Below are 25,962 nucleotides of genomic sequence, written 5' to 3'. Positions count from 1 at the left end.
AACATTAAAGTTGATCTATTAATCTCAAAATTGAATCATATATGCAAGTGCAACCATTTAACAAATGCATCATGTATTAAAAATGTATATATATAAATAAAATATATAATTTCTTTGTATTGCTAAAGTTGATCTATTAATCTCAAAATTGAATCATATATGCAAGTGCAACCATTTAACAAATGCATCATGTATTAAAAATGTATATATATAAATAAAATATATAATTTCTTTGTATTGCCCGATAGGGGCATTTTAGTTTTTTTACTTGTATAATAAGTTGTTTATTAGAAACAACTTATTTATTTTCTTATTTTCTTTTTATTCTTTTTTTGCTTTGTCTTTTGAGCATTGGGGCCCCACATTTGGAGTCATTGGGGGCCCCAACGGTCATAAATATGACCATTGGGAGCTCCCCAACGACTCCAAGAGTGGGGAGCTTTCAATGGCTCCGCCTTCTCTTTCTTATATATAAATAGGGGTATTCCCCCTTCACTTTTAATTGTTCTCAAGCTCTCTTTAATAAAGATTTTATTTTTTACTTGCTTGTGTTACTTTTTTAAGGCTTTTGTATTGTCCCATTGTGGACTTCTTACTTATATTTCTCTCATGCCATCGTGTTTGTCCATTATTTGACTTTGTAAATGTGTTTGCATTCTTGGGTTATATTTCTGCATACTTCATTACATCATGTTGCTAGCATTTAATGAATAATAATCAAGCAAAAATTCATAATTCATATTCTTGTTGTAACCATTTAACAAATGCATCTTGTTGCAAGCATTTAATAAATAATACAAGAAAAATTCATAATTCATATTCAGTTATAAGTTGCAACCATTTAACAAATGCATCATGTTGCAAGCATTTAATAAATAATTCATCAAGAAAAATTCATAATTCATATTCTTGTTGCAACCATTTAACAAATGCATTATATTGCAAGCATTTAATAGATAATACATCAAGAAAAATTCATAATTCATATTCGAGTTGCAAGTTACAACCATTTAACAAATGTATCCTGTTGCAAGAATTTAATAAATAGTACCTCAAGAAAAATTCATAATTCATGTTTTTGTTGCAACCATTTAACAAATGCATCATGTTGCAAGCATTTAAGAAATAATACATCAAGAAAAATTCATAATTCAAATTCCTGTTACAACCATTTAACAAATGCATCCTGCTGCAAGCATTTAATAAATAATATATCAAGAAAACTAATAAATTTGATTAAGCGTACCTTTTTTAAGAAATGAATCAAATGACTTTTATTTGAGGTTGTGATATCTGCAAGATAGAAAAATCAATAAACTAAAATATTACATGGAGATATGGTTAAATTTTTAAATACACAAAACAAATTGTGCATTTAAGCACTAAAAAACATAATTTAATTTCAAGCATTTCAAAGTTTAAAATCCATCTTGTATGTCCCGTGCACCCTAATGATTGAAATATTTCTCTCAAAATCCATCTTGTATGCAACAAAATCAGTAGGCAATCTGTAAAACCTGAAAATTTTTGTTACAAAATATTTTAAAATATACAAATTGGGCCTAGATCCAGGACCCATAAAGGGGTTTTCCGAATAAATTTACCTCGTAAATTTGATATGTACGTATAAGTACAATAAATTTTAATTAATTAAATAATTCAGGGAATACTTATTTAAAAGAGGAGCGTAGATGGGTCTGGGATCCACATATCGGATCCATGTACCTATATATATTTTAATATATATATATATATACATGTATAATCTTAAATAAATAAAATTTTTAATTTTTTAAAAAAGTTAATCCGAGGATCCACAATTGGATCCATCTCGTTGGGGTCGAATTACGGGTCTCGGGTCCGGACCCGAGCCGCACCCATGTAACAACCCTTTTAAAGAAAAAAAGGGCAACCCGATAAGGGTTGCCTGATAAAGCATAACAGAATCAAGAAAGGGGGAAAGGGGGGGGGGGGGGGGGGTTACGCAGGGCGTAACCGACCCCTGCATCTCGGTAGAGGAGGGGCTTGGGGCCGATAAAGGGGGAGTGGAGAGGGGGTTCTTGCCCTCTTCACTCGGTCTCTCTCCGTCTTTCTCTCTCTCTCTCTCTGTGCGTGTGCCGAAGGATAGGAGATCGCCGAAAAACCTGCGGCAAACAACAAGTTCGTCGTCGGCTACCTGCTGCCATCGAAGGCATCCAGCGAGCACCCTTCTTCACGGCAGCAGCGTGGAGCGACACCAACCGACCGTGCCTACGTGCCTCCAACCTTCGATCGCCGGGAAACCCATCGGAAACAGGTACGATGCTCCTCTCGAATCTAGGTGAGGGATCGAACATGGGTTCGATCCTGTGTAATCCTTTGAGATGAGGGTCCATGGGAACCCTCAGGATGGTTGATTTCTGCAAGAACCATGGGGGCGAACCATGGATTGTTTGCCATGGCCAGATTTTTTCCCCTCTTTTGGTAGCCTAAATTGTTGTTCCTATTTGGCTGGAAAAGGAAATTTCAGGGTATGTAAACTAATTTACAAAAAGAGAACTGACTGTCTCTCTCGTTGAAATCTTGGTTGCTAGTTAGTTTCAAATTTCGTTTTGGGGGTTTCCATCAACCCTAACCCGAAAACCCAAATTTATGATTTGGGGGTTTCGGATTTCCTTTATGAAGGGGATGTGCGATTTTGATTTTTCTTATATAAAGGGGTTTTTCTTATTTGTGCAACTCTTTAGACTTCTATTGGTGATAATGGCCCGTTCGAGTTATAAATTTGTTATGAATGATGTTTTTGTTAACTGTAGATATGATGGATGTGTAGGGAATCTGGTGGATTGAGTTGTTATAACTAAAGTATGTGCATTAATTCTCTTCCTCGACTCATTAGGTTGATTATGTTTAGCAAACTTCAACGTGTTGAGGCAAGCTCTAAGCAAATGTTTATTAAAGTAGTAGGTTGTTTCTCTGAGCCAACTTTCAAAGAGTGATGAACAATTTTTTTCACTTAAATTGTATAGCTGACTGGGTTATTGTCAGCTTATTGGTTGCTGCATCCTCTGTCTTTGGAGCTTGAGCATTTGTTAGGTTACGACTCAAAGTTTGCTCTTAAGTTGTTAATGGATTGTCTCAGGCATTGGAATTTTTATCTTAGGTAGATATGGTCTTACTAAAGTTATAAGATGTGAGTTGCTGGTTAGCAAATCAAGAGTTTCCCAAACATTTTGTGGGTATATAATTTACTGTTTGTTGTATTTTAGGTGTTTAGTTATATGCAGAACAATGCCCTGTTTTGCTTTCATAATTAGTTATAAAGGATCAATATCACATGATGCACTTCACTTCCTAAAGGATGCATACAATTGAAGAATGACTTGCTTTTGCTTGCCTATAGTGAACAAAGAAAAAGGGACTCTGCGATGATCTGCATATAGGCAATTTTTTTTATTAATTTACTTTATTTTTGAAATCTTGCTATCCTCAAAATGGAACACTGTCGTGTATACCGAAACATGGAGTAGATGTGTTTGATGATGCAACACTATGCAATGTTTTGGATTAGAATTAAAGTCAATATTTGTTCCAACTGACTATGTATGTATATATAAATAATGTCTTGGTTATTATTGTCATTGCTAGATTTATAAATTTTAGCTGTAAGTGTAAATTTCAGAATGTGTAAGTGTAAATTTCATATAAAAGAATCATTTCGATGTAAGAAGGAATTCGATTGTTATTTAAAACTGCATATGTGAGGGTTGTTTCAATGTTGAACTGAAATTGATAATCCTATCATGAAACAGCATCTGTGTGGGCTTGTTTTCCTTTCACTTATGATTTGACTAAGGTATATTCATTTGGTTATCATATGAATAGCCGATGGGGTTATATGCTTTCTAATATGAAGTTCAATATAAAGTGACATTGAGAGTATTACTCGCTGGACTGAATTGACTATGTTTCTAGCTAGGAGGTTGACGGGTCTGGGATTGGTAAGCCCGACCAACTTCCCTAGCATATGCAGAAAACTTACATTTCTACCCGGTGAATATGTGAAGTCTTATCTTAGCATATCATTTTGCTGGTTGTTTAATCGTGAATGTGATCATGGATCGGTTATTGATAGTTTGGTGAGCATGTACGCTTGATGAGAACCTGTATTGCATGTGTACACTCACACACTTAAAGAAACCATGGATTGGTTAATACCCGTATGTGATGTAGGTAACACACACATAGTAGAAATACATATGAATGAGTAATGACATGCATATATTTGGGTTTATGATTTCATAAGTGCACATGCTTTTGGCACTTTGGCTTAGTGTTATAAATAAAACACTACTTTTGTTTTGAGATGTGATGCCTCGTTGGCCTAAATGGACCATCATCGGCCTGGAGAGCCGTGGGTTTGGTTTTCTTTTATTTATGTTTTTAAATGCATCACTTAAACCACATAAGATGGTTTGACACATTACTACACTGTTCTAGTGGTTTATACGGGCTGGAGTCCCGAATGGGTCCCCGCAAGGGAGGATGCGGGTTTTCACTTTACTTTTGCATATGGTGTTGCAAACTTAAAGAATTAACTTTAATAAAAATATAATAAAAACAATGCAATATACATTCTGGGATATTTCATATGGAGTAAGAGAATCTTAGATATCCGGTCTTGGGGAGACTGTGAGGATACAAAAACTCCGTGTGCTGTAATTTGGTCCCCTGAACCCGATATTGAGGTTCTTTCTCCTCACCACGGTTTTAGGGAGAGTCCGCCACTTTACCCGGGAGTGGTGTGTTTGACACAACTGTTGTTTATGGTACCAAGGAAGTTGCACTTGTGGGCGTGGGGTGTCCCTTGTGTCCCCGACATTAGATGTGGAGGTCTAATGTTCCGAAGGTGATTCGATCGAGGGCTAAGTTGGAACCCAGTAATAAAATACAAATTGTGTGTTAAACTACCCTGGGAACCTAGTTGACCTCGGGGTTTGTACCTGTTTGGTGTATCCGCGGACAACAGTAATTAAAAAGAGGAACTTAAGGTTGTGTGCATCTAATAGGGCATGCATATGGAAAGATGGAACTTAAATGAAAGATAACAGAAGAAATCATGCATTGCACATAATCATGCATTTTTCTGTTATGCATTAGATCATGCATGTTTGAATCATTTTTGATATCATGACATGATTTGGTGGTAGCATATGATTTACTTCTTGAAATCATGCTGCAAGGTTTGACTATTTAGTTCCTGATATATGGTACTGTTTTACTGTTCTTGACTGGTGAACATACGCAATTGTTGGTAGTTATGGATATTTGAATGTTGCAAATTTTATATCTGAACTCACTCAAATCACTGCATGAAATCTTATACATGTTCTTTCTCTCACATGGTTTCTTTAGAAGTAGCTGTGCTCAGAATTTCGGTTCTGACACCCTACTTTGTTGGTTTTTCACAGGACATGGTGAACAGTGAGGCTGGACTGGCTACTGGGGATGGATGAAAGTCATACTTGCGCTTGTCAGTTTCAGCAGGGGACATAGTGGCTCTATTTTTGCTTCTTTTAGTTCTTTTTACTTTCTGCAGTTGATTACTTCACTTTTGAGTTGTGTATGAGACTCTTATTGGTTCATTAATAAAAGAGTTTTAGTTGGTTCTTATGGATGATGATTGCAACTTCGTTTGTGGTGGTTGGGCTATCCAATGGAAAGTGGAACTGTGAGGACACCAGATCTCTGGGAAGGTTTTCGCATTAAAAAAAAAATATTCCGCATTTTTAAAGGGTATGAATTGGGGTCGTTACACAATCTGGTTTCAATCTTAAGAAATCTTTAAAACACTGATGGGGCTCCAAAGCATTACATGTAAAGAAAAGAACAATCATCAAACAACCCTATGGTAATGAATAACTTGAGTAAAAAATCATTAAGCAACGCCCCACATTATATTTTAATCTTATGCTTTCATCCTTTCTAAATTGTAACTGAGTTCTCATGGTCTTTTATTACTTTATGTTCTTTTTGTTGATTGCTGAGGCTCATAATTTTTTCCTTCATCCATTTTAATTCTCTTTTTCTTTTGTTCTTCATGCAGTTGGAGGTTCTTCGAATTTGATGTCTTGTCATAGTGCATTGTCTTGAATTTTGTGCTAGATGGATGCTGAAAAGGTGGTGGAGTTATTGGCACCAATGGGACACTTGGCCTGTATTGGATTTGAAATGTTGACAGAGGATGATATGGTAAGAAGTTAATGCTGTGATTAGTGACAGATATGTTATTGCTAATGACATAAATAATTACTGTATCTCATGATATTTTTGTTCTAAGTGGTGGATATGTTTCTATCCATGGTTTTTTTTTTTAGTATTTTGTCATTGATATCCATAATACTGCATTTTGCAAACTACACCGTCTGGAATATTGTTTAGGAGTTTGTACTGGGTGTTTTGTTGCATCTGTTGCACAGAGTTTCTCTGGATGTGAACATTGTTAGTTTTTCAAACAAGTGGAATACTAGCTCTGTTTTCTGTAAAGTTATCTTCATATTGGGGTTTTGTTTTTTTTGCTATATGAAAGATATTCATGCTGTTCAGTCCAAGAAATTGCTGAATTATTACTGGGTTGTTTTTCATCATCTTTCTTTATTAGTATTTTTCTTGAGCTGGAGACTTGCCACTTGTGCTGTTCAAAAAGTTTGGGTGATGCAGCACATAAGAATTGTGTCTCTTTTTGCTTCAGCACTGGATAGCTTATCCTTGTTTTCCTTTTTTTTATTTTAACCCAATCAAAAATGCAATTCTGTTATGAGCATGAAGATATGCAAGGTATGATGGACGGTCACCAAACAAAACAAAATGACGTGTACCAAAGCTAGATTTTGTGAGATTTAATGATTTACTAGAAATATTCAGCAGAATAGAGGAAGTCTACACGGGGATATTAGGGCTGTATGATGGCATGATTCCCAATGTGGGTCATGCTCTATTCCTTTCCATTATATACTGAAAGCTGAAGACAATAATATCCCTGCTCATACATATACAGAACTTTACATATAAGGGTACATAACGTAAAAACAAATAATACAAACATGGATCCATAATGTAGGCATGAATCGGATAATCTGACCCAGACTCAAATCAGGTAACATCCCAATAGCCTCCCTCTAGTTGTACATGGTCCTTTACCATGGACAATTTGCCTTTTATAAACCAGAATCTCTGTTTAGTCAATCCCTTTGTAAAGAGATCGACTAGCTGGTGTTATGTTCTGACAAATTTGGCCTCCAACTCTTGATCTTCAATCTTTCTTCTAATGAAATGCTGGTCTATTCATTGTGTTTAGTATTCCCATGATGAATAAGATTTAGGGATATTTTGATCGCACTCTAATTATCACAAAGAAGAATGGACCGTGGAACCACTTCACCCAAATCATTCAAAAGGTATCTGATCCATGTAAAATTTTAGCAGTCACACCAACCATTGATTGATACTTAGCCTCTGCACTAGACCTAGCCACTGCTCTTTTCTTTTTGCTGCTCCATGATACTAAATTTTTTATAATAAAAACGCAATAACCAGTTATTGACCTTCTCTCATCTGGATCCCTTGCCCAATCTACATCAGAATGTGCTACAATAGTAAAAAAATATTCTTTCTTTGACCTTTTCTTATAACAAAACGAGCATCTATGGTCCCTTCCAAATATCTCAAAATTCTCTTTACTGCTTCCATGGGAGTAGACTTAGGCTCATGCAGGAACTGCGATACTTGATTAACAACAAAGACAATGTTCGGTCAAGTGAATATAAGATATTACAACATACCAACCACACTTCGGTATCCAGTGGGACCTTCATAAAGCTCTCCATCATTTGCACTGAGCCTCTGACGTATAGGACTGAGGGTAAGGACTGATTTGGAATCTCTTATTCCTGTCTTGGCAAGGAGGCCAACTGTGTATTTATGTTGAATTAATATGATATCTTCATCATTTCTATCTACCTAACCGCAAGAAAATATCCCAATTTACCAAGACCCTCCACCTTGAATCTTTTGTTTAAAAAGTCTTTCACATCATCAACATGATGATCAGTACTCGTTGTGATGATTATATTATCCACAAAAATAAGGAGCAGAGTAATAAAATCTTCTCCCTTAGAAATGAAAAGTGAGTAGTCCAAAGGAAAACAATAGAATCCATACCTCTGAATCTCTAAGGAGACGCTTTCAAACCATGAGCAAAAAACTTGTTTCAGCCCTTGTGTAGCTCTTTTCAATCAGCACACTTGTTCTTGGATTGTTCTTATTGTAGCTTAATGGTTGCTTCATATATACCTCTTCTTTCAGCTCCTTAAGGAGTTTTTAACATCTAACTTGGCTCAACTTCCACCGATGATCAACAATCAATGACAAAATGTTCTCAAATGTGCCCATTTTCACAACTGGACTAAATGTCTCTTAATTTTGCTCATATTCTTGAGTGAAACATTTAACAACTAACCTGACCTTATAGCTTTCAATGCTCCCATCTATGTCACATAGGTGCGGATGTGGTTATGCGACACTTTAAAAAAACTTGGGTGCTATGTCACATGGGTGCGAGTACGGGTACAGGTGCGACATGGCTGCATAGCAATTTAAAAATTTTTGGACATGGGGACACAACTATATATATATATATATTTAAAAAAAAAACATATATATATATATAATAATAATAAGATCTGACCTAGATATTGTCTTGGATCCGGGTCAGGTCGACCCAAGTCCAAATTAATTTTAATAAATGGTTTTTATTGATTTAGAGAAGGCATACGATAGAGTACCTAGGGACGTTCTCTGGTGGACAATGATGAAGAAAGGTGTTTCTCTCAAGTACATTAGTATAATTAAAGATATGTATGAAGGAGTAGTAACCAATGTCCGCACTTGTGGAGGGGTGACAACCAATTTTCCGATAACGGTTGGGTTACATCAAGGATCTGCTTTAAGCCCTTTCCTATTTGCGATAGTGATGGATGAGCTTACGAGATCAATTCAAGAAAATGTACCGTGGTGTATGTTGTTTGCTGATGATATTGTTTTGATTGATGAGTCTAGAGCTGGGGTTAATGCTAAGTTAGAATTATGGAGACAGACATTGGAAGCTAGAGGTTTTAAGTTGAGTAAGAGTAAGACTGAATATATGGAATGTCGGTTTAGTAAGCAACGAAGTAGGGATGGGAGTGTAGTGAAGTTTGGTGAGCAAGATATACCGGTGAATGATTATTTCAAATATTTGGGATCCATCATTCAAAAGTATGGAGAAATTGATGGAGATGTAAATCATAGGATAAAGGTTGGGTGGATGAAATGGAAAAGTGCTACTGGAGTGCTGTGCGATCGTAGAATGCCATTGCGGTTGAAGGGAAAGTTTTATAGGACGACTATTAGACCCGCTTTACTATATGGTACGGAATGTTGGGCTGCCAAGAGACATCATATTCAAAAAATGAGTGTAGCTGAGATGCGGATGCTTAGATGGATGTGTGGAAATACAATAAAAGATAAGATTCGGAACGAAGAGATACGTAAGAAGGTAGGTGTTGCACCCATTGAAAATAAGATGCGAGAGAATCGTTTACGGTGGTTTGGACATATTCGGCGAAGGCCTAATGATGCTCCAGTTAGAAGGTTGGAGAAATGGGAAAATATATTAGTTAAAAGAGGTCGGGGTAGGCCTAGGAAGACTTGGATGGAGATGATAGGAAAGGATATGAATGCTTTGAACCTCACCGAGGACATGGCGTTGGATAGAAATGATTGGAAGAAAAGGATTCATGTGGAAGACCCAAAATGAATTTCTTTTTTGGTTCATATCGCTGACCCCAATTGTTTTGGGATGAAGGCGTAGTTGTTGTTGTTGTTGTTGGACAAAAATAGACTCGGTCAAAGTTGATCGAGTCCAAAATGTGGACGGACTCGGACCCGTTGCGTTGACCAAGTCTGACACTTAGTTGACCGTGTTCGCCCTGTGTCCGCCCCGTGTCCGAAGTCGCACCCTTGTCCGCACCCATGTCGGGGCGTGTCGATGCAGGTGCGTCGACCTTTTAGCCGAGTCCGTGTGACTTAGCTTGGGTGCGGTGGTGCAGGGAAGGTATATATATGTGTATTAACAATTTTAAGTTAATAGTTAGGGGTGGCAAACGGGTCGGGTTGGCAGGTCAGCATACCTCAATCCGAACCCGACCCATTTATTAAATGGGTCGGCTGTGGCAAACACGAACCCGACCTATTTATTAAACCGGTAACCCGACACGACCCGCCAACCCGCTTAATAAACGGGTTGGGTCGGGTAAACGGGTTGGGGGGTTGACCCGCCCGCCTAACCCGTTTATTAAACGGGTCAGCCGGGTTGGCATAGCCCTAACACGAACCATATCCGTTTAATAAACGTGTTAGGCGGGTCGACCCGTTTATTAAACGGGTTCGTTTTTGCCAAACCCGAACCCGCCTAAGAGGCGGGTTGGCGGGTCGTGTCAGGTTTTGCCACCCCTATTAATAGTACATGTATGTGTGTATATATATAGATAAAACTAGATTCGATTAGGGAATTTACTTTTGGACAAAAATGGATCTCAGTGTGATTGACTTGACCTAACACAAAGAAGCCCTCTCCAAGTGTCGCACCCGCCCCATGCGGGTGCGACGCAGGTGCAGTGTCCTTTTAGAAGAGTCCGTGTTACATAGGCTCCCATTTGATTTATACTTTATTTTATAAACCCATTTTGACCCCACAACATTCTTATCAGATGGTCGCTTAACTATCTCCCAAGTTTGACATTCTTGCAAGGCCTCCATCTCTTCGATCATAGCCTCAATCCATCTGTTCATCGTCTGGTGAAACGTTTTGGGCTCTTCTTGCTTCTCAATTTGGGTCAAGAACATCTGAAATCAACACTAAATTTCTCATAGCTCACCCTTCTTTCAATGGGGTGTCTCACTCTGCTGGATCTTCTTATCTGCAGTAATTGATGCTAATTTTCTTCTCTGGTTTGTGGTTGTTCATTATTGTTGTGAGCTTCTCTACCCCTTCTAGGGTAAACACATCCTTCCTTGAATCTCCCAGGCTTGTCTCTTGTACCACTTGCCTCATTCTGCCGATGATTCTCTTATTGTTGCTGATATTGAACAATTTCTTCGATAGTAGGCAAAGAAACATTTTGACTTAAGTCTTCATGACTTATGGATTCCAAAAGATCAGTGCTCAACCATGGTTGGTACGTTTCAACATCTTTGCTGCCCTGCAACAAATGATCACCGAAAACACTTAAAAAATTATTTTCATCAAATATAACATTCCTTGATATTTTGATTTCTCTCATCTTGGGATTATAACATCTAAAACATTTATTGTCTGCATATCCAACAAATCTGCAAACCCAAGCTTTGTTCTCAGACTTGTTTCTCAATGTGCTATCAACATGAACATAACAAACACAGCCAAAGGCCTACAAGCCATCATAATTTGGGTGTTTCCCAAAAAAGGTAAAGAAGTGAGATTTATTTTCAAGGATTCTCACGGGCAGCCTATTTATAACATGCACTGTTGTATGAAAGGATTTTGTTCAAAGCTTAATTGGGATATTACCAACATGAATCATGGACAAACTGTAACTACCCCAACTCCTTCCCCTTTTAAAATGCAATTTTTTTTTTCATATGCAGAAACCTTCCCAAGGATCTGGGGTCCTCACAGTTCCACTTTCCATTGGATAGCCCATCACCACAATTATACTGACAACCACCATCCATGAGTAGTAACACCAACCCTTTATTTATAAACCGAAGTAAATTGTTATTATCATGCTTTATACAACTAAAGAGTACAAGAACTAAAGATAACAATGGAGCCAAGGACAATAAAAACAACACCACTCTGCCACTGCCGAAACTGTCTAACCCAAAATGTGACCCTCGTCCATCCTCAGTGAACAACCCATCCCTCACTGCTCACCATTTCCTGTAAAACCAACGAAGTAGAAGGGTCAAAACAAAATTCTGAGCACTGCTATTTCAAGGAAATTAGGTGAGACAAAGAATATGACTAAGATTTCATATGTTGATTTGAGTGAGTGCAGATACAACAAACGTGCAACATCTGACCATGCAAGAACTGAAGATAACAATGGAGCCAAGGACAACAAAAACAACACCACTCTGCCACTGCCGAAACTGTCTAACCCAAAATGTGACCCTCGTCCATCCTCAGTGAACAACCCATCCCTCACTGCTCACCATTTCCTGTAAAACCAACGAAGTAGAAGGGTCAGAACAAAATTCTGAGCACTGCTATTTCAAGGAAATTAGGTGAGACAAATAACATGACTAAGATTTCATATGTTGATTTGAGTGAGTGCAGATACAACAAACGTGCAACATCTGACCATGCATATATGTGACAGATTGTGTATACTCACAGCTAAAGAACAGTAAGACAGTAATACATAGCAATAACAAAACCTTTTAACATGCTTTTAAGAAATGAATTGCATACCTTTACCATATCATGAACTAGATATCATTTCAAATTATGCATGACCTAGTGCAAAGAAGGAAAATGTATGATTTCCTTATTATCTTACCTTTAAGTTTGATTTTTCTTTATATATGCATGCCCTTATTTAATGCATACATCTTTAAGTTTTTCTTTTTAATTTCCATCGCCCGCAGATACACCAAACGGGTAAAATCCCCGAGATCAAGTAGGTTCCCAGGGTAGCATAGCACACAATTTGTATTTTATTGCTGGGTTCCAACATAGCCTTCGACCGAGTCACCCTCGGAATATTAGACCTCCACATTTAATGTCGGGGACACAAGGGACACCCCACGCCCACAAGTGCCACTTTCTTGGTACCAAACAAACTCACAACTGTGACCAACACCACCACTCCCGGGTAAAGTGACAGACTCTCCCTAAAACCGTGGCCAGGAGAAAGAACCTCTATATCGGGTTCTGGAGACCAAATTCACGCACACAGAGTTTTTTGTATCCTCACAGCCTCCCCAGGACTGGAATTCTAAGATCTTCATTCTCCAGATGGAAGACCTCAGATCAAAAGTTACACTGTTCTTTTATTATGTTTTTATTAAATTCAGTTCTTAAATTTGCAACACCCTATACAAAAGTGAAGTGTAAAGCTCGCATACACCCCTGCGAGAACTCGTATGGGACTCCCGCCCACGAATACCATATGAACAGTGTAGTAGTTGTTAAAATGTATACTCAAAAACATTATTGTAAGTATAAATATATATACTTATATACCTAGAGATACGTATACATATGTTATATGTATACGTATCTCTATATATAAGTATATATATTTACACATTTTTCCCCTTTTTACCCGAAAAGGGTATTTTAGTCCTTTTACACTTTTGCGCATATTCCATTTGGAATATGTTGTAACTTTTTCTTTATTTTTTAATTTCTTTTATTTTTATTTTTTTCCTTTTTTCCTTTTTCAAAAAGGTGCCTTGGGGGTCTCCCCAATAGAGTCGTTGGGGAGCCCCCAACGGTCACATTGTGACCGTTGGGAGCTCCCCAACGACTCCTTTGGGGAGCCCCCAAGCACCTCCCACTTCTTGTATAAATAGGGGTGTTCCCCCTTGTATATTGTTAAGCTTGAGAGTCTCAAGCATTCGGTTCCTTCTATAAAATACATGCCATTGTGCATGTTTATTATTTTTACGCTTTTGCGTATTTGTTCAAGTATTGTGAGAGTGCCTTCGTGCACATCCTTTTTCATATTCTTTGTGCTCGTATGTGTATTGTCTTTTCATAGACAATTTTACATGGTATCAGAGCAAGGTTGATTATTGAAGATCGTGGGATTCTCCGTTTTTCGAGTGCCTCGAAAAACGTGCCTTCCGATTCTTAGAGATTGAAGTGGTGGATCTTTCTTCTCAAATATTTTAGAAGGATCTTGTGCAAATTTGGTGTTGGAAATATTGTGTTGGTACGCTTTTTTCTCTATCTCTCTTCTCTCTAATGGGTGAAAAAGAGTCCCATTTTGCTCTTGGTTTCAAATTAAATGGGTCCAACTATCATGTTTGGGCCGGAAATATGGAGGCTCATATAAAAGGGAAAGGCCTATGGGGATATGTTCTTGGCACTATTCCGGAACCGGAACCCAAGATTACCATAGTTAAAGAAGGCGAAGTCAAGATTCTTGAGGGAGAAGAAAGAACCAAAGCTCTTGAAGAATACTCCAAGAAACACGATGAATGGGAAATGAAGAATTTCAAGATTCTCTCTTGGTTTTTCTCATCCGTAGAAACCAAGATTAATGCCAACATTATTAAATTCAAAAAGGCATCGGAAGCTTGGCATTATCTTGAAAAAATGTACACCTCAAGGGATCTCTCTCACAAGTATTACCTTCAAAAGAAGGCTATCTCTCTCTCCCAAGGTGAAATGACGATTAGGGAATACTTTGCCGATCTTTCCTCTATTTGGGATGAGCTTGCAATGCTTGAACCTAAATGGAGTGGAGAGGCAATTGAGCTCCGTCATAAGCAACTTGAAGAAGATCGGTTCTTCAACTTCTTAAATGGGCTAAGGCCCGAATTTGAGCAAATAAGGTCATCTCTTCTCTCCTCTTTCACTCCCCCTTCTCTTGAAGATGTTCTCACCAAGTTAAGTGGTGAAGAGACTCGTATGAATTTATGTAAACAAGGACCAAATGTTCTTGCGGTCCCTTGTAATATTGAAGAACATAGTGAGGTCAATGCCGTATCAAGACCCGGAAACAATGTAAAAACCTATCGTCCCCCTCATTTTAAATTCCAAAATCAAGGTGAAAATGGTGGTCAAAGAGGAAGAAGGGACTATAGCAAAACTATTTGTCATTTTTGTAAAGAACCGGGACACATCAAACCCGTATGTCCTAAATGGAAGAGACTTCTTGCTATGGCTACTACTGGGGTACCACAGAAGGATGAAGCATCTTCAAGTGGGACCCTTTCTATAAATCAAATAGTGGAAGCCCTTCAACCTCTCCTCAAGGGATCTACCTCCGGTGCGGCCGTATCCATGTCTTCTCCTCCAGGTAAAATCTCTTGGCTTTTGGACTCTGGTGCATCTTTTCATATGTCCCCAAACTTTTTGTCACTTTCCGATTATTTGAAAAATCGTTCCCCATCTTATGTCTCCACTGCTGATGGAACCTCTCTTGAAATTAAAGGAATAGGTAATTTTGAAACTCAAGAGTTTTCTATTCCAAAAATCAGATTTATACCTAAACTTAACTTAAACCTCCTCTCTGTTTCTCAACTCACGGACCATGGCTGTGATATTAAATTCTCTTGTGACAAATGCTTAATACAGGATCGCCAGTCCGGGAAGTTGATTGGGGAAGGCTTTAGAAGAGGAGATCTCTACTATATGGAATCTCTTCAAGTTCCAAAAGTTTTGTGTAATGTTGCCCGACATAAAGATATAAATGTATGGTACAAAAGACTTGGTCATCCTAATATCACCAAGTTATCATATTTACATTTTGCAAAAGACCTATGTAAAAGCTCTTTTTCTTGTAAAGACTGCATTCTCGGAAAAATGCGCAGCTTACCTTTTGAGCAAAGAACTATGTTCTCTTCCAAAACTTTCGAAATTGTTCACTCAAATGTTTGGGGACCCGCACCTGTGGTTTCAAAAGGAGGTTTTTCTTATTATGTAATATTTGTGGATGACTTTTCTCGTTACTCGTGGATATATTTTCTTAAGTTTAAACATGAAGTGTTTTCATGTTTTAAAAATTTTCACTCAATGATTAAGAATCAATTCAATAGCAACATAAAGATTTTTAGAAGTGACTCTGGGGGAGAGTATCTCTCCAATCACTTTAAGGTATACCTTGAGGATCACGGTATTATTCACCAAAGGTCTTGTCCTAAAACACCTCAACAGAATGGGTTGGCTGAAAGGAAACATAGGCACATTATTGAGACCACTAGGACTCTTCTTATATCTCAAAATATTCTTAAAAACTTTTGGGCCGAAGCAGCCCTTGCTTCTGTTTATTTAATAAATCGTCTACCATCTAGGTTATTAGGCAAAATATCTCCTTTTCAGATTCTACATAAGCTTGAACCTGATTATAATAGGTTAAGGGTCTTCGGATGTAAGTGTTTCATACTTACGGATAAGAATGACAAGCTTTCACCCAAGGCTATCCCTTGTGCTTTTCTTTGTTATTCCGAAACTCAAAAAGGGTTTCGTTGTTACGATCTTCGAGAAGATAAGCTATATGTCTCTAGAAATGTAACTTTTTTAGAAAATGAGAGTGGTTTTGAAAAAAATGTTTCTCAACAAGAAAATTTTGATTACTCCTTATTTGACTTGTTATCTAGTAATGATGACATATCCAGTGATGATGATGTATCATTAAACCATGATGAGGAAAATGATGAAGATATTGGTGAACATAATGATCCAGAAAGTAGAGTTCCAAGTGAGCCTATTACCTACTCTCGTAGAAACCAAGACACCTTTAGAAGTGCTATTGATCAATATAGTGAGCTTTCCACTCCTCTTGACCATAGAAGATCTGAAAGAAATAGAAGACCTCCAACCCGCTTTGTATCGTTTGATTCTTTTTCACCCCGATATAGGGCTTGTCTTAGTGCTATTCACTCTTATTTCGAACCAAGAAATTTGCAGAAGCTAATAAATGTATAGAATGGCAAAATGCCATGCAAAGTGAACTTAACGCTCTTAAAAGGGCAGGAACTTGGGATTTTCAAACTCTACCTATAGGAAAGAAAACTATAGGCTGTCGATGGGTCTTTAAAGTTAAAACTAAGAGTGATGGTTCTTTAGAAAGGTATAAAGCTCGGTTAGTTGCTAAAGGGTATGGGCAAGAGTATGGAATTGATTACGAAGAAACCTTTGCCCCTGTAGCTCGGATGGTTACCGTTAGGTGTCTTATTACTATTGCATCTATTAAAAATTGGAACATTTTTCAAATGGATGTTAAAAATGCTTTTTTAAATGGTGATCTTAACGAAGAAGTATATATGGATGCCCCACCAGGTATGATAATTCCTAAGGATAAAGTTCTTCGTCTTCGTAAGGCTCTCTATGGCTTAAAGCAGGCCCCCAAAGCCTGGTATGATAGATTTACCAGTGTAATGTTGGAAAATGGTTTTTCATCATGTTATACTGACACTGCTTTGTTTACTAGAAAATCTAATGCAGGGATTGTAATTCTATTACTTTACGTTGATGACATGTTAATAACAGGTGATGATGTTCAAGGAGTCAAGGGTATTAAGTCCGTCTTGACTTCAAAATTTGAGATGTCAGACTTAAGTTTTCTGACATATTTTCTTGGAATTGAGGTTGCCTATTCGCAACGTGGTTATTTTCTATCTCAATCTAAACTTGCCTGCGAGATTATTGATAGGTCAGGTATTTCTGATGACAAAGTATGCGAAACTCCTGAAGTTGTGGGAGCAAAAATGAAGATTGACGACGGTGTGCATCTAACCGATCCTACCCCTTACAGGCAGTTGGTAGGGTCTTTAATGTATCTTAGCATTACTCGACCCGACTTGTCACATGCTATACACATCGCCAGTCAGTTTCAGCATGCTCCTACAACCATTCATATGAGTGCTGTGCTCCGCATCATCAGATATTTGAAGGGAACGGTAAATAAGGGAGTATTTCTATCCTCTTCCTCTGAATTGAAATTGCTTGCTTATACTGACTCAGATTGGGGAGGTGACCCTAGTAACCGTCACTCCACCACTGGTTTCTGTGTTTTCTTAGGTGAGTCCTTGATCTCGTGGCGATGCAAAAAACAACAAAAGGTCTCCCTGTCATCCACTGAAGCCGAATATAGAGCCATGGCATCTACCACCATGGAAATAGTATGGATTAGAAGCCTCTTGGAAGATATGGGAGTAGTTGTCAAAGAACCAACCAAGCTTTGCTGTGACAATAAAAGTGCAATCTACATTGCCAAGAACCACACATTTCACGAGCGAACAAAGCATATAGAGATGGACTGCCATTATGTCAGGGAAGAATACTTGAAGAAGGTCATTGATCTGCCATACGTGACGTCTGAGTATCAACTTGCGGACTTTTTCACAAAAGCACTTTGTTCGCCTAGATTTCATTTCCTTCTTAACAAACTTGCGGTTATCACACCATAAGTTTGAGGGGGGGTGTTAAAATGTATACTCAAAAACATTATTGTAAGTATAAATATATATACTTATATACCTAGAGATACGTATACATATGTTATATGTATACGTATCTCTATATATAAGTATATATATTTACACATTTTCCCCCTTTTTACCCGAAAAGGGTATTTTAGTCCTTTTACACTTTTGCGCATATTCCATTTGGAATATGTTGTAATTTTTTCTTTATTTTTTAATTTCTTTTATTTTTATTTTTTTCCTTTTTTGCTTTTTCAAAAAGGTGCCTTGGGGGTCTCCCCAATAGAGTCGTTGGGGAGCCCCCAACGGTCACAATTGTGACCGTTGGGAGCTCCCCAACGACTCCTTTGGGGAGCCCCCAAGCACCTCCCACTTCTTGTATAAATAGGGGTGTTCCCCCTTGTATATTGTTAAGCTTGAGAGTCTCAAGCATTCGGTTCCTTCTATAAAATACATGCCATTGTGCATGTTTATTATTTTTACGCTTTTGCGTATTTGTTGAAGTATTGTGAGAGTGCCTTCGTGCACATCCTTTTTCATATTCTTTGTGCTCGTATGTGTATTGTCTTTTCATAGACAATTTTACAGTAGTGTGCCATTCCATCTTACGTTGTGTAAGTGATGCAGTCAATGTCGAAAAAAAACCAACTTTCTTAACAAAGTGCATGAGTTATCACACCCATATGCATGTACCATCCATGTACAAGTGTTTCCATGACACCCCCTACCTCTTATGCATTCATCCATCGTTCATAAATTCATAAGAACAATCCATGCATGATATCACATTTTAAATCCACATTGATCCATATATGCACATGAGGACATTAACCAATACATGCCTCCCTGTAACATTCCACATGTTTCAACAAACATTCATGATTAACACGAACATCAATATTCTAATCATGCTCACATTTAAGTATCATGAAATGCAATGTTATCATTCATCCATTCACCGGCAATTGTGTAAATCCCAGCACCTACTAGGAGGAGTGGTCGGGCTTGCCAATCCCGGGCCTTTCGTCCTACTGTCTAAATAGTCCATACTACTTAGACTGCTGGCTGGATTAGCTAGAATGGATCATCCAACACATCCACCGATCATGTTACTGCACACACCATAAAAAAAGAGAGAAAAGAAACAAACAGTCTATTCCCCTACGACTGATGGTCTATACAACAAAAGAAATACACCATTAACAACCGATTATGGAGTAACAATAACAACATTTATGAATAATGCTGATAATGGCAACCATCGGTACTCAGTGAATGTATCCAACGAGTCAGTCTGCCGTTATGCCTGCTACAATATTTGTGCAGCCCCTGCACCTAACTTTTTCTACAATATGATACACAGATTGGAACAACAACCAAAATCTTTCATTGGTTCTCTGATTTCAAGAATTCAATATTTAAATTCAGAAACAACAAAAAATTTCATACATGTAGCAATAACAAGATTCAATCCCACAACCACATTTTCTTTTTCAGGTGAATAGCAAGAATCAAGATCTAAATCCACACGCAAGATCATCGAGTTTCCCTGATTTTAAACTACCATTTCCACGTTATATTAAAAAACAAACAATTTTAGACAAACAAGAGAAATATCATGGTATGTATACCATGGTTGCCAGTTGAGGAAGCGGGAGCGGGAAGCGATACGGGAAGCGGGAGCGAGAAGCGAGACACTTTCAAAATTTTAGGAAGCGGGGAAGCGTGGGACCACTTAGGAGCGATTCGGGAAGTGTCTCGGAAGCGTCTCGGAAGCGAGGGGGAAGCGAAAAAAATAAAAATAAAAAATACAAAATACAAAAAAATTGAAAAAACAGGGGAAGCGAGGGGGAAGCGCGCTCCCCATTAAAGGGAAACACGTCCCCCATTAAAGGGAAGCGCGCTTCCCAAAAAAGGGGGACGCGCTTCCCAAAAAAGGGGGACGCTTCCCCCCACGCTTCGGAAGCGCGACGTTCCGCGCTTCCGAAGCGCGCTTCGGGGAAGCGCGCTTCCCCTTTTAGCTAGGCGCTTCCGGTAACCCTGATGTATACCGAAATCTACTACTAATCAGGGTACAAGAGTTCAACAAAATCTCCAGTTCAAAACACCCCATACACACCCAGCCGGTGTTCATCGATTTCCAGCTAGAGAACCCCCAAGTTCGGGGTATTCCAAGCAAGAACTGGGCTTCCGTAATCGGTTGTCTTCACCCTTCACTGATCCCATGTCGGCCTAACTTGGGAACCTTAGGGTTTAGGGTTGGACCGACATCGTTTCCCAGCGAAGATCGCTACCCCTACACCCCTTTCCCCCTGATTTCTTGAAAAACACGAGTAATAACCTAAAATCCTATTCCCAACCTTTCTTTTCTCAAACCCTCATACAAGATCGAACCCATGTTCGATCCCTCACCCATATCCAAGAATAGCCGTACCTTTTTACTGTGATTTTCCGGTGGCTGAAGGCTTCCGTCGCGAAGAGATGCAGGCTAATGGCTCTTCCCCCCTACTGCCGTGAAGGGAGACACTCGCAAGACCCTTGATAGGTGCGGATGGCCAAAGTTCTGCTGTTGAAGGGCTCCTTCCTCCAATGTGCGCACCAATCGTGAGAGGGAGGGAGATTGAGTGGGAGAAAATAAAAGCCTGACTGAGGGGATCCCCCCCCCTTTTATGCCGAGCTCCCCCTTTCCTCCTCCTTCCGAGAAATGAGGGGTTGGTTACGCTCTGCGTAACCCCCCTTTCTCCCTCTCTAGTTCTTGAATGCAAGAATCGTGCTTAAGGCACGATTCTTGTTCTTATTAACATTAAGACTCGTACTCGGGTCTGGGTCCAAACCCCACGACCCGCAATACCCAATCCAACATATGCATGGATCCGGGTCTTCCTGAACTAACGGATCCTCAGTTGGATCCTTGCGGGTCCAACTGTGGGTCCGACCCTAAGACCAAAGACTTTTTTTCTAATACTTAATTATTTACTCACTTAAAAATTATTATAATAAGCATAGTTTAACACCCATTTATTGATTCCTTCATGGATCCGAATATCGGGTCCTAGATCCAATTCGATTAAATATACCTATTTCTTTTGGGTATTACACAAACCACTCTCAACAATATGGTGATGCTTCTTTTAAGGCACGTCGTTTTGCTGTGGTGTTCACGGGCAAGAAATTCTATGGTTACTTGCATTATTTTGAAGGTAATCAATAAATTCTTTTGATGGATATTTGATACTAGAAGAGAACTGATTTGGATAAAGGCATGGAACCTATGAAACAAATTAAATACCTCAGACTTTTATTTCATAAAATAAATCCATGTAAATCGGGAATAATCATCAGGGAGAGTAACATAATATCGACTTTCTGAAAAGGAAAAAACAAGGGCAGTCCCCCAAGCGGCAGAATGAATGATGTCAATGTTAAAATATAAAACTGTACATATATATAATAATATTATATATATATAAATATATTTTTCATTTCTTTCTTTTCTGTGATTTTTTTTCTTTATTTTTATTTTTTGTCTTTATGTCATCTAGTTCAGTTTGAACTAGAATGACTCTTGCTAGTCAAGTCCTGTCCAGACTTGACTAGCAATAGAGCTGTTGGACTGTGTCCAACAACTCTATTGAGTCCTCTTTCAGCTGTGTATATAAAGGGGTGCAACCCTTCTTGTATTTTATTCCAATGCTTCTTAAGCAATTGGTTTTTCATATCAATAAAGAATACATTTTTATTTTTATTTTGTTTCCAGTTATACCCTTTTTAAGGGTTATGCTTTAGTGTCATTCTTGACACTTGCCCTTGTGAATCTAAGCTCGTGTTTCGAAGCTCCCCATTTCATTTCATGGTATCAGAGCCGCGGAAGTACTAAATCTTGAGGAAAAGCAGCCTCGGTTTTCGTGCCTGTTTGCAAAAGTGTTTGCCACTTGAAGAGAAGTGTTTTATCACTTCATTGGGGAAGATTTCACATCTTGTTGTATTGTTTTTTCTTCTTTCTTTTTCATTTTCCTTCTTGTTTTTCTTCTATCCTTATTCTTTCTCTCCTTGTAATCGATGGATGACAATGATAAAGTTCACCATCATGCCTATGAAACTAAGCGATACGAACTATGTAACATGGGCTTCAATCATGAAGCACCATATATGGGGAAAAGGCTTATGGGGGATTGTGGATGGTTCCGATTCGGAACCTAAGCTATCTCTTACTAAAAAGGAGGGAGATAAAGAGGTCCCTCTATCGGAAGAAGAGAAAATCAAGGCTATTGCCTCATACGAGAAGAAATGGAAAGAATGGAGAATATCTCATGCGAAGATAATGTCATGACTTATCAATAGCGTTGACATTAAAAAATGCTCAAGTCTTGCCAAATTTGATCATGCCGATAAGGCATGAGAATACCTTAAGAATATGTATTCCCCTAAAGATATTGCACACGTGTGCAACCTCAAAAAAAAAGTTCGAATGATGACACAAGGAGAGAAAACTATTCGTGAATATTACAATGGGTTGTCCGAACTTTGGGAAGAACTTTTCCTTTTAGAACCAAAGTGGCATTATGCCAAAGACATCGAGCTTCGTCAAAAACAACTCGATGCTGAACATTTTTACCAGTTTATCACTGGATTAAGGCCGGAATTTGAAACCACTAAATCGACCCTACTTCACCGAGGAAAAATTCCTTCTATTATTGAAACTATTGAAGAGTTAACAATGGAAGAAAATCATCTTCGGAAAGGTTCTTTAAAAATTGAAGATGATTCCGTTTTAGCCGTGTCTAGACTAGGGAATCATGTTCGATCATATAGGCCTCCTCACTTTAACCGACAAAATTGTGACTATGATAAGAAGAAAGTTATTTGTCATCACTGAACCGAGACACTATAGGCCACAATGTCCCAAACTTAAGGAGCTGAGAGAAAAAAGAGCTGCAATTGCTGGATCGGAGCCTAAAGATCAGGATGCACCAGTTTTCCTGGCCCAATTGATGGAGATTCTTCAGCCTCTCATCAAAAGTGCCTCTTCCTCATCTGAAGCTTCAACTGGCGCATCAACCTCATCTTTTTCTGATCCAGGTAAAATTTCTTGGCCCCTTGACTCTGGTGCATCTTTTCATATGACCCCAAATAATCAAAGTCTATCCAAATGTGTTAAAAATAAAACAAGTGTGTCAAAGGTCTTTACTGCTGATGGGACTTCTCTTAAAATAGAAGTAATAGGAAATTTTGAAAAAATTTATAAAACAAAGAAATTTTATATTCCAGAAATTAGACATGTTCCCAAATTAAATTTAAATCTTTTATCTGTATCTCAAATTTCTGATTATGGGTGTAATATTTCCTTTTCTTCTCATGGTTGTTGGGTACATGATCGCTAGTCAGGCAAGCTGATTGGGGAAGGACATGGAGAATGAGGACTCTATTACATGGATTTTTTGGAAATGCTGAAGAAAGTTTTTTGTTATAATATTCAAAAAATAGAGTTGAAACTGTGGCATAAGAGACTTGGTCACCCACATATAGCCAAAATCTAACATTTTCCAAATCTAGGAAAATTTTGTAAGTCTGAATCATTTGATTGTAAAGATTGTATTCTCGGCAGAATGAAAAGATTGACATTTCAGAACAAAACCTTTCTCTCTTCAAGACCACTTGAATTAATACACTCGGATGTTTGGGGTCCTGCACCAGTAATTTCTAAAGGAGGATTTTTGTTTACTATGCTATTTTTGTCGATGATTTCTCCCGACATACGTGAATGTACTTTCTCAAACATAAGTCTGAAGTATTTTCATACTTTCAAACTTTTCATAATATGGTTAAAAACAAGTTTCAAAATGATATTACTATTTTTCACACAGATTCAGGGGGAGAGATTTTATCTACAGATTTTCAAAATTATCTTAAATTGCATGGCATCACACATCAAAGATCTTGTCCTTATACACCTCAGCAAAATGGACTGGCAGAACGAAAACATCGCCATATTATAGAAACCACTAGGACTTTATTAATAGCAAATCAAGTCACGAAAGACTTTTGGGCAGAAGCTGCCTTAACTGCCACCTTTCTCATTAATAAGATGCCATCTTCTTCGTTACAAAATATCACTCCCATTGAAAAACTTATGAACATTTCTCCATACTACTCTAGACTAAGAATATTTGGGTGCAAATGTTTCATATTTATTGACAAAAATGATAAACTTTCCCCTCGTGCGATTCCTTGTGCCTTTTTAGGATATGCTGAAAAACAGAAAGGTTATAGATGTTTTGACTTCAAAAATAATAGACTATATGTGTCTAGAAATGTTTCCTTTCTTGAAAAGGAGAGCTTATTTGATTTTAGAAAATTAAAAGACGTCACTGAGTACTCCTTTTTGCTAGATCTAACATCAACATCTGATGAATATGACCTTGATTGTAACTTTGATGATGAACAAAGAATTATTGATCTTAATGTTGAAAATGAAGAAGTTCATAGAGATACTAGTATTCAATATTTCAGGCGACAAGAGTCTAATGCTCCATGTGCACTTGAAAAATATTCTAACATTCCAACTAGACAATCATCCCGAGTCTCGAGGCCTCCAGGAAAGTTTGTATCATACGAGTCTTTCTCACCCACATATAGGGCAATTATTGCATTAATTCACTCATATGAAGAACCATTCACATTTTCAAGCAAAAACTGATATCAAATGGATAGAAGCCATGAAAGCTGAATTAGATGCACTTGAAAAGGCTTCTACATGGAATATTCAAGATCTTCCTCCAGGGAAGAAAACTATAGAATGTTGATGGGTTTATAAAATTAAAACCAAGAGTGATGGTACTCTTGAAAGATATAAAGCCCGTTTAGTAGCCAAAGGTTATGCCCAAGAATATGGGATTGATTATGAAAAAACCTTTTCTCTGGTGGCTCGTATGATAACTGTCCGAACCTTAATTGCCTTAGCTTCTATCAAAAAATGGTCTATTTTTTAAATGGATGTCAAAAATGTTTTTTTAAATGGAAAGCTAGTTGAAGAAGTATACATGGAACCCCCTCCTGGTCTAAGTATTCCTAAGGATAAAGTATTTCGCTTAGAAAAAGCTCTTTATGGACTTAAACAAGCACCAAAAGCTTGATATGATAGGTTTAGTCGTGTTATTATTGATATTGGTTTTCAATTCTGTTTAACTGACACTGCTTTGTTTATTAAGAATTCTGATGTTGGGATCATTGTGATTCTTCTCTATGTGGATGATATGATTATCACCGGAAGCGATAAACAGGGAGTTGAAACAATCAAAACACTTCTTAAATCTCATTTTGAAATGACTGATTTGGGCTTGTTGAGATATTTTTTAGGCATTGAAGTTGCCTATTCTCCTAGAGGATATTTATTATCTCAGACTAAATTTGCTTTTGATATTGTTTTTATGTCTGGTATTACTGATGCTAAGAAAGTCGACACTCCAGAAGTTGTTAATGTTAAAATGAAAATTGATGATGGGGAACTCCTTGTAGACCCTACTCCTTACAGACAGCTTGTCGGGGCACTTTCCTATCTATCCATTAGCAGACCAGATATAACACATGTTGTTCACACAACAAGTCAATTTTAAGATGCTCCTACTTCTGTTCATATAGGAGCAATCATGCGTATTATCAGATACATCAAGTCCTCTCTTTCACGGGGACTTTTCTTATCTTCCTCCTCTTATCTTGATTTAATTGCATATACTGATGCTGATT

General features: G+C 37.9%; 1 protein-coding gene across 1 annotated transcript in view; it reads left to right on the top strand.

Moving 5' to 3' along the window:
• Positions 1 to 25,962, top strand: part of LOC149842651 (DNA-directed RNA polymerase IV subunit 1-like) — a 61,274-nt gene that overhangs the window by 1,085 nt on the left and 34,227 nt on the right. Inside the window, exons 2-5 of the mRNA XM_090000712.1 lie at positions 6,086 to 6,091; positions 6,145 to 6,231; positions 11,861 to 12,000; positions 12,117 to 12,281. Coding sequence (XP_089856838.1) covers positions 6,086 to 6,091; positions 6,145 to 6,231; positions 11,861 to 12,000; positions 12,117 to 12,281 — 398 coding nt within the window. The remainder of the gene's footprint in view (positions 1 to 6,085; positions 6,092 to 6,144; positions 6,232 to 11,860; positions 12,001 to 12,116; positions 12,282 to 25,962) is intronic.

This window comes from Nuphar pumila, chromosome 3 (assembly GCF_984573655.1).
Source record: "Nuphar pumila chromosome 3, dmNupPumi1.hap1.1, whole genome shotgun sequence".
Taxonomy (NCBI): Eukaryota; Viridiplantae; Streptophyta; class Magnoliopsida; order Nymphaeales; family Nymphaeaceae; genus Nuphar; species Nuphar pumila.
Note: the sequence above shows the minus strand (reverse complement) of the source record. Positions and strands in the feature narration are given on the sequence as shown.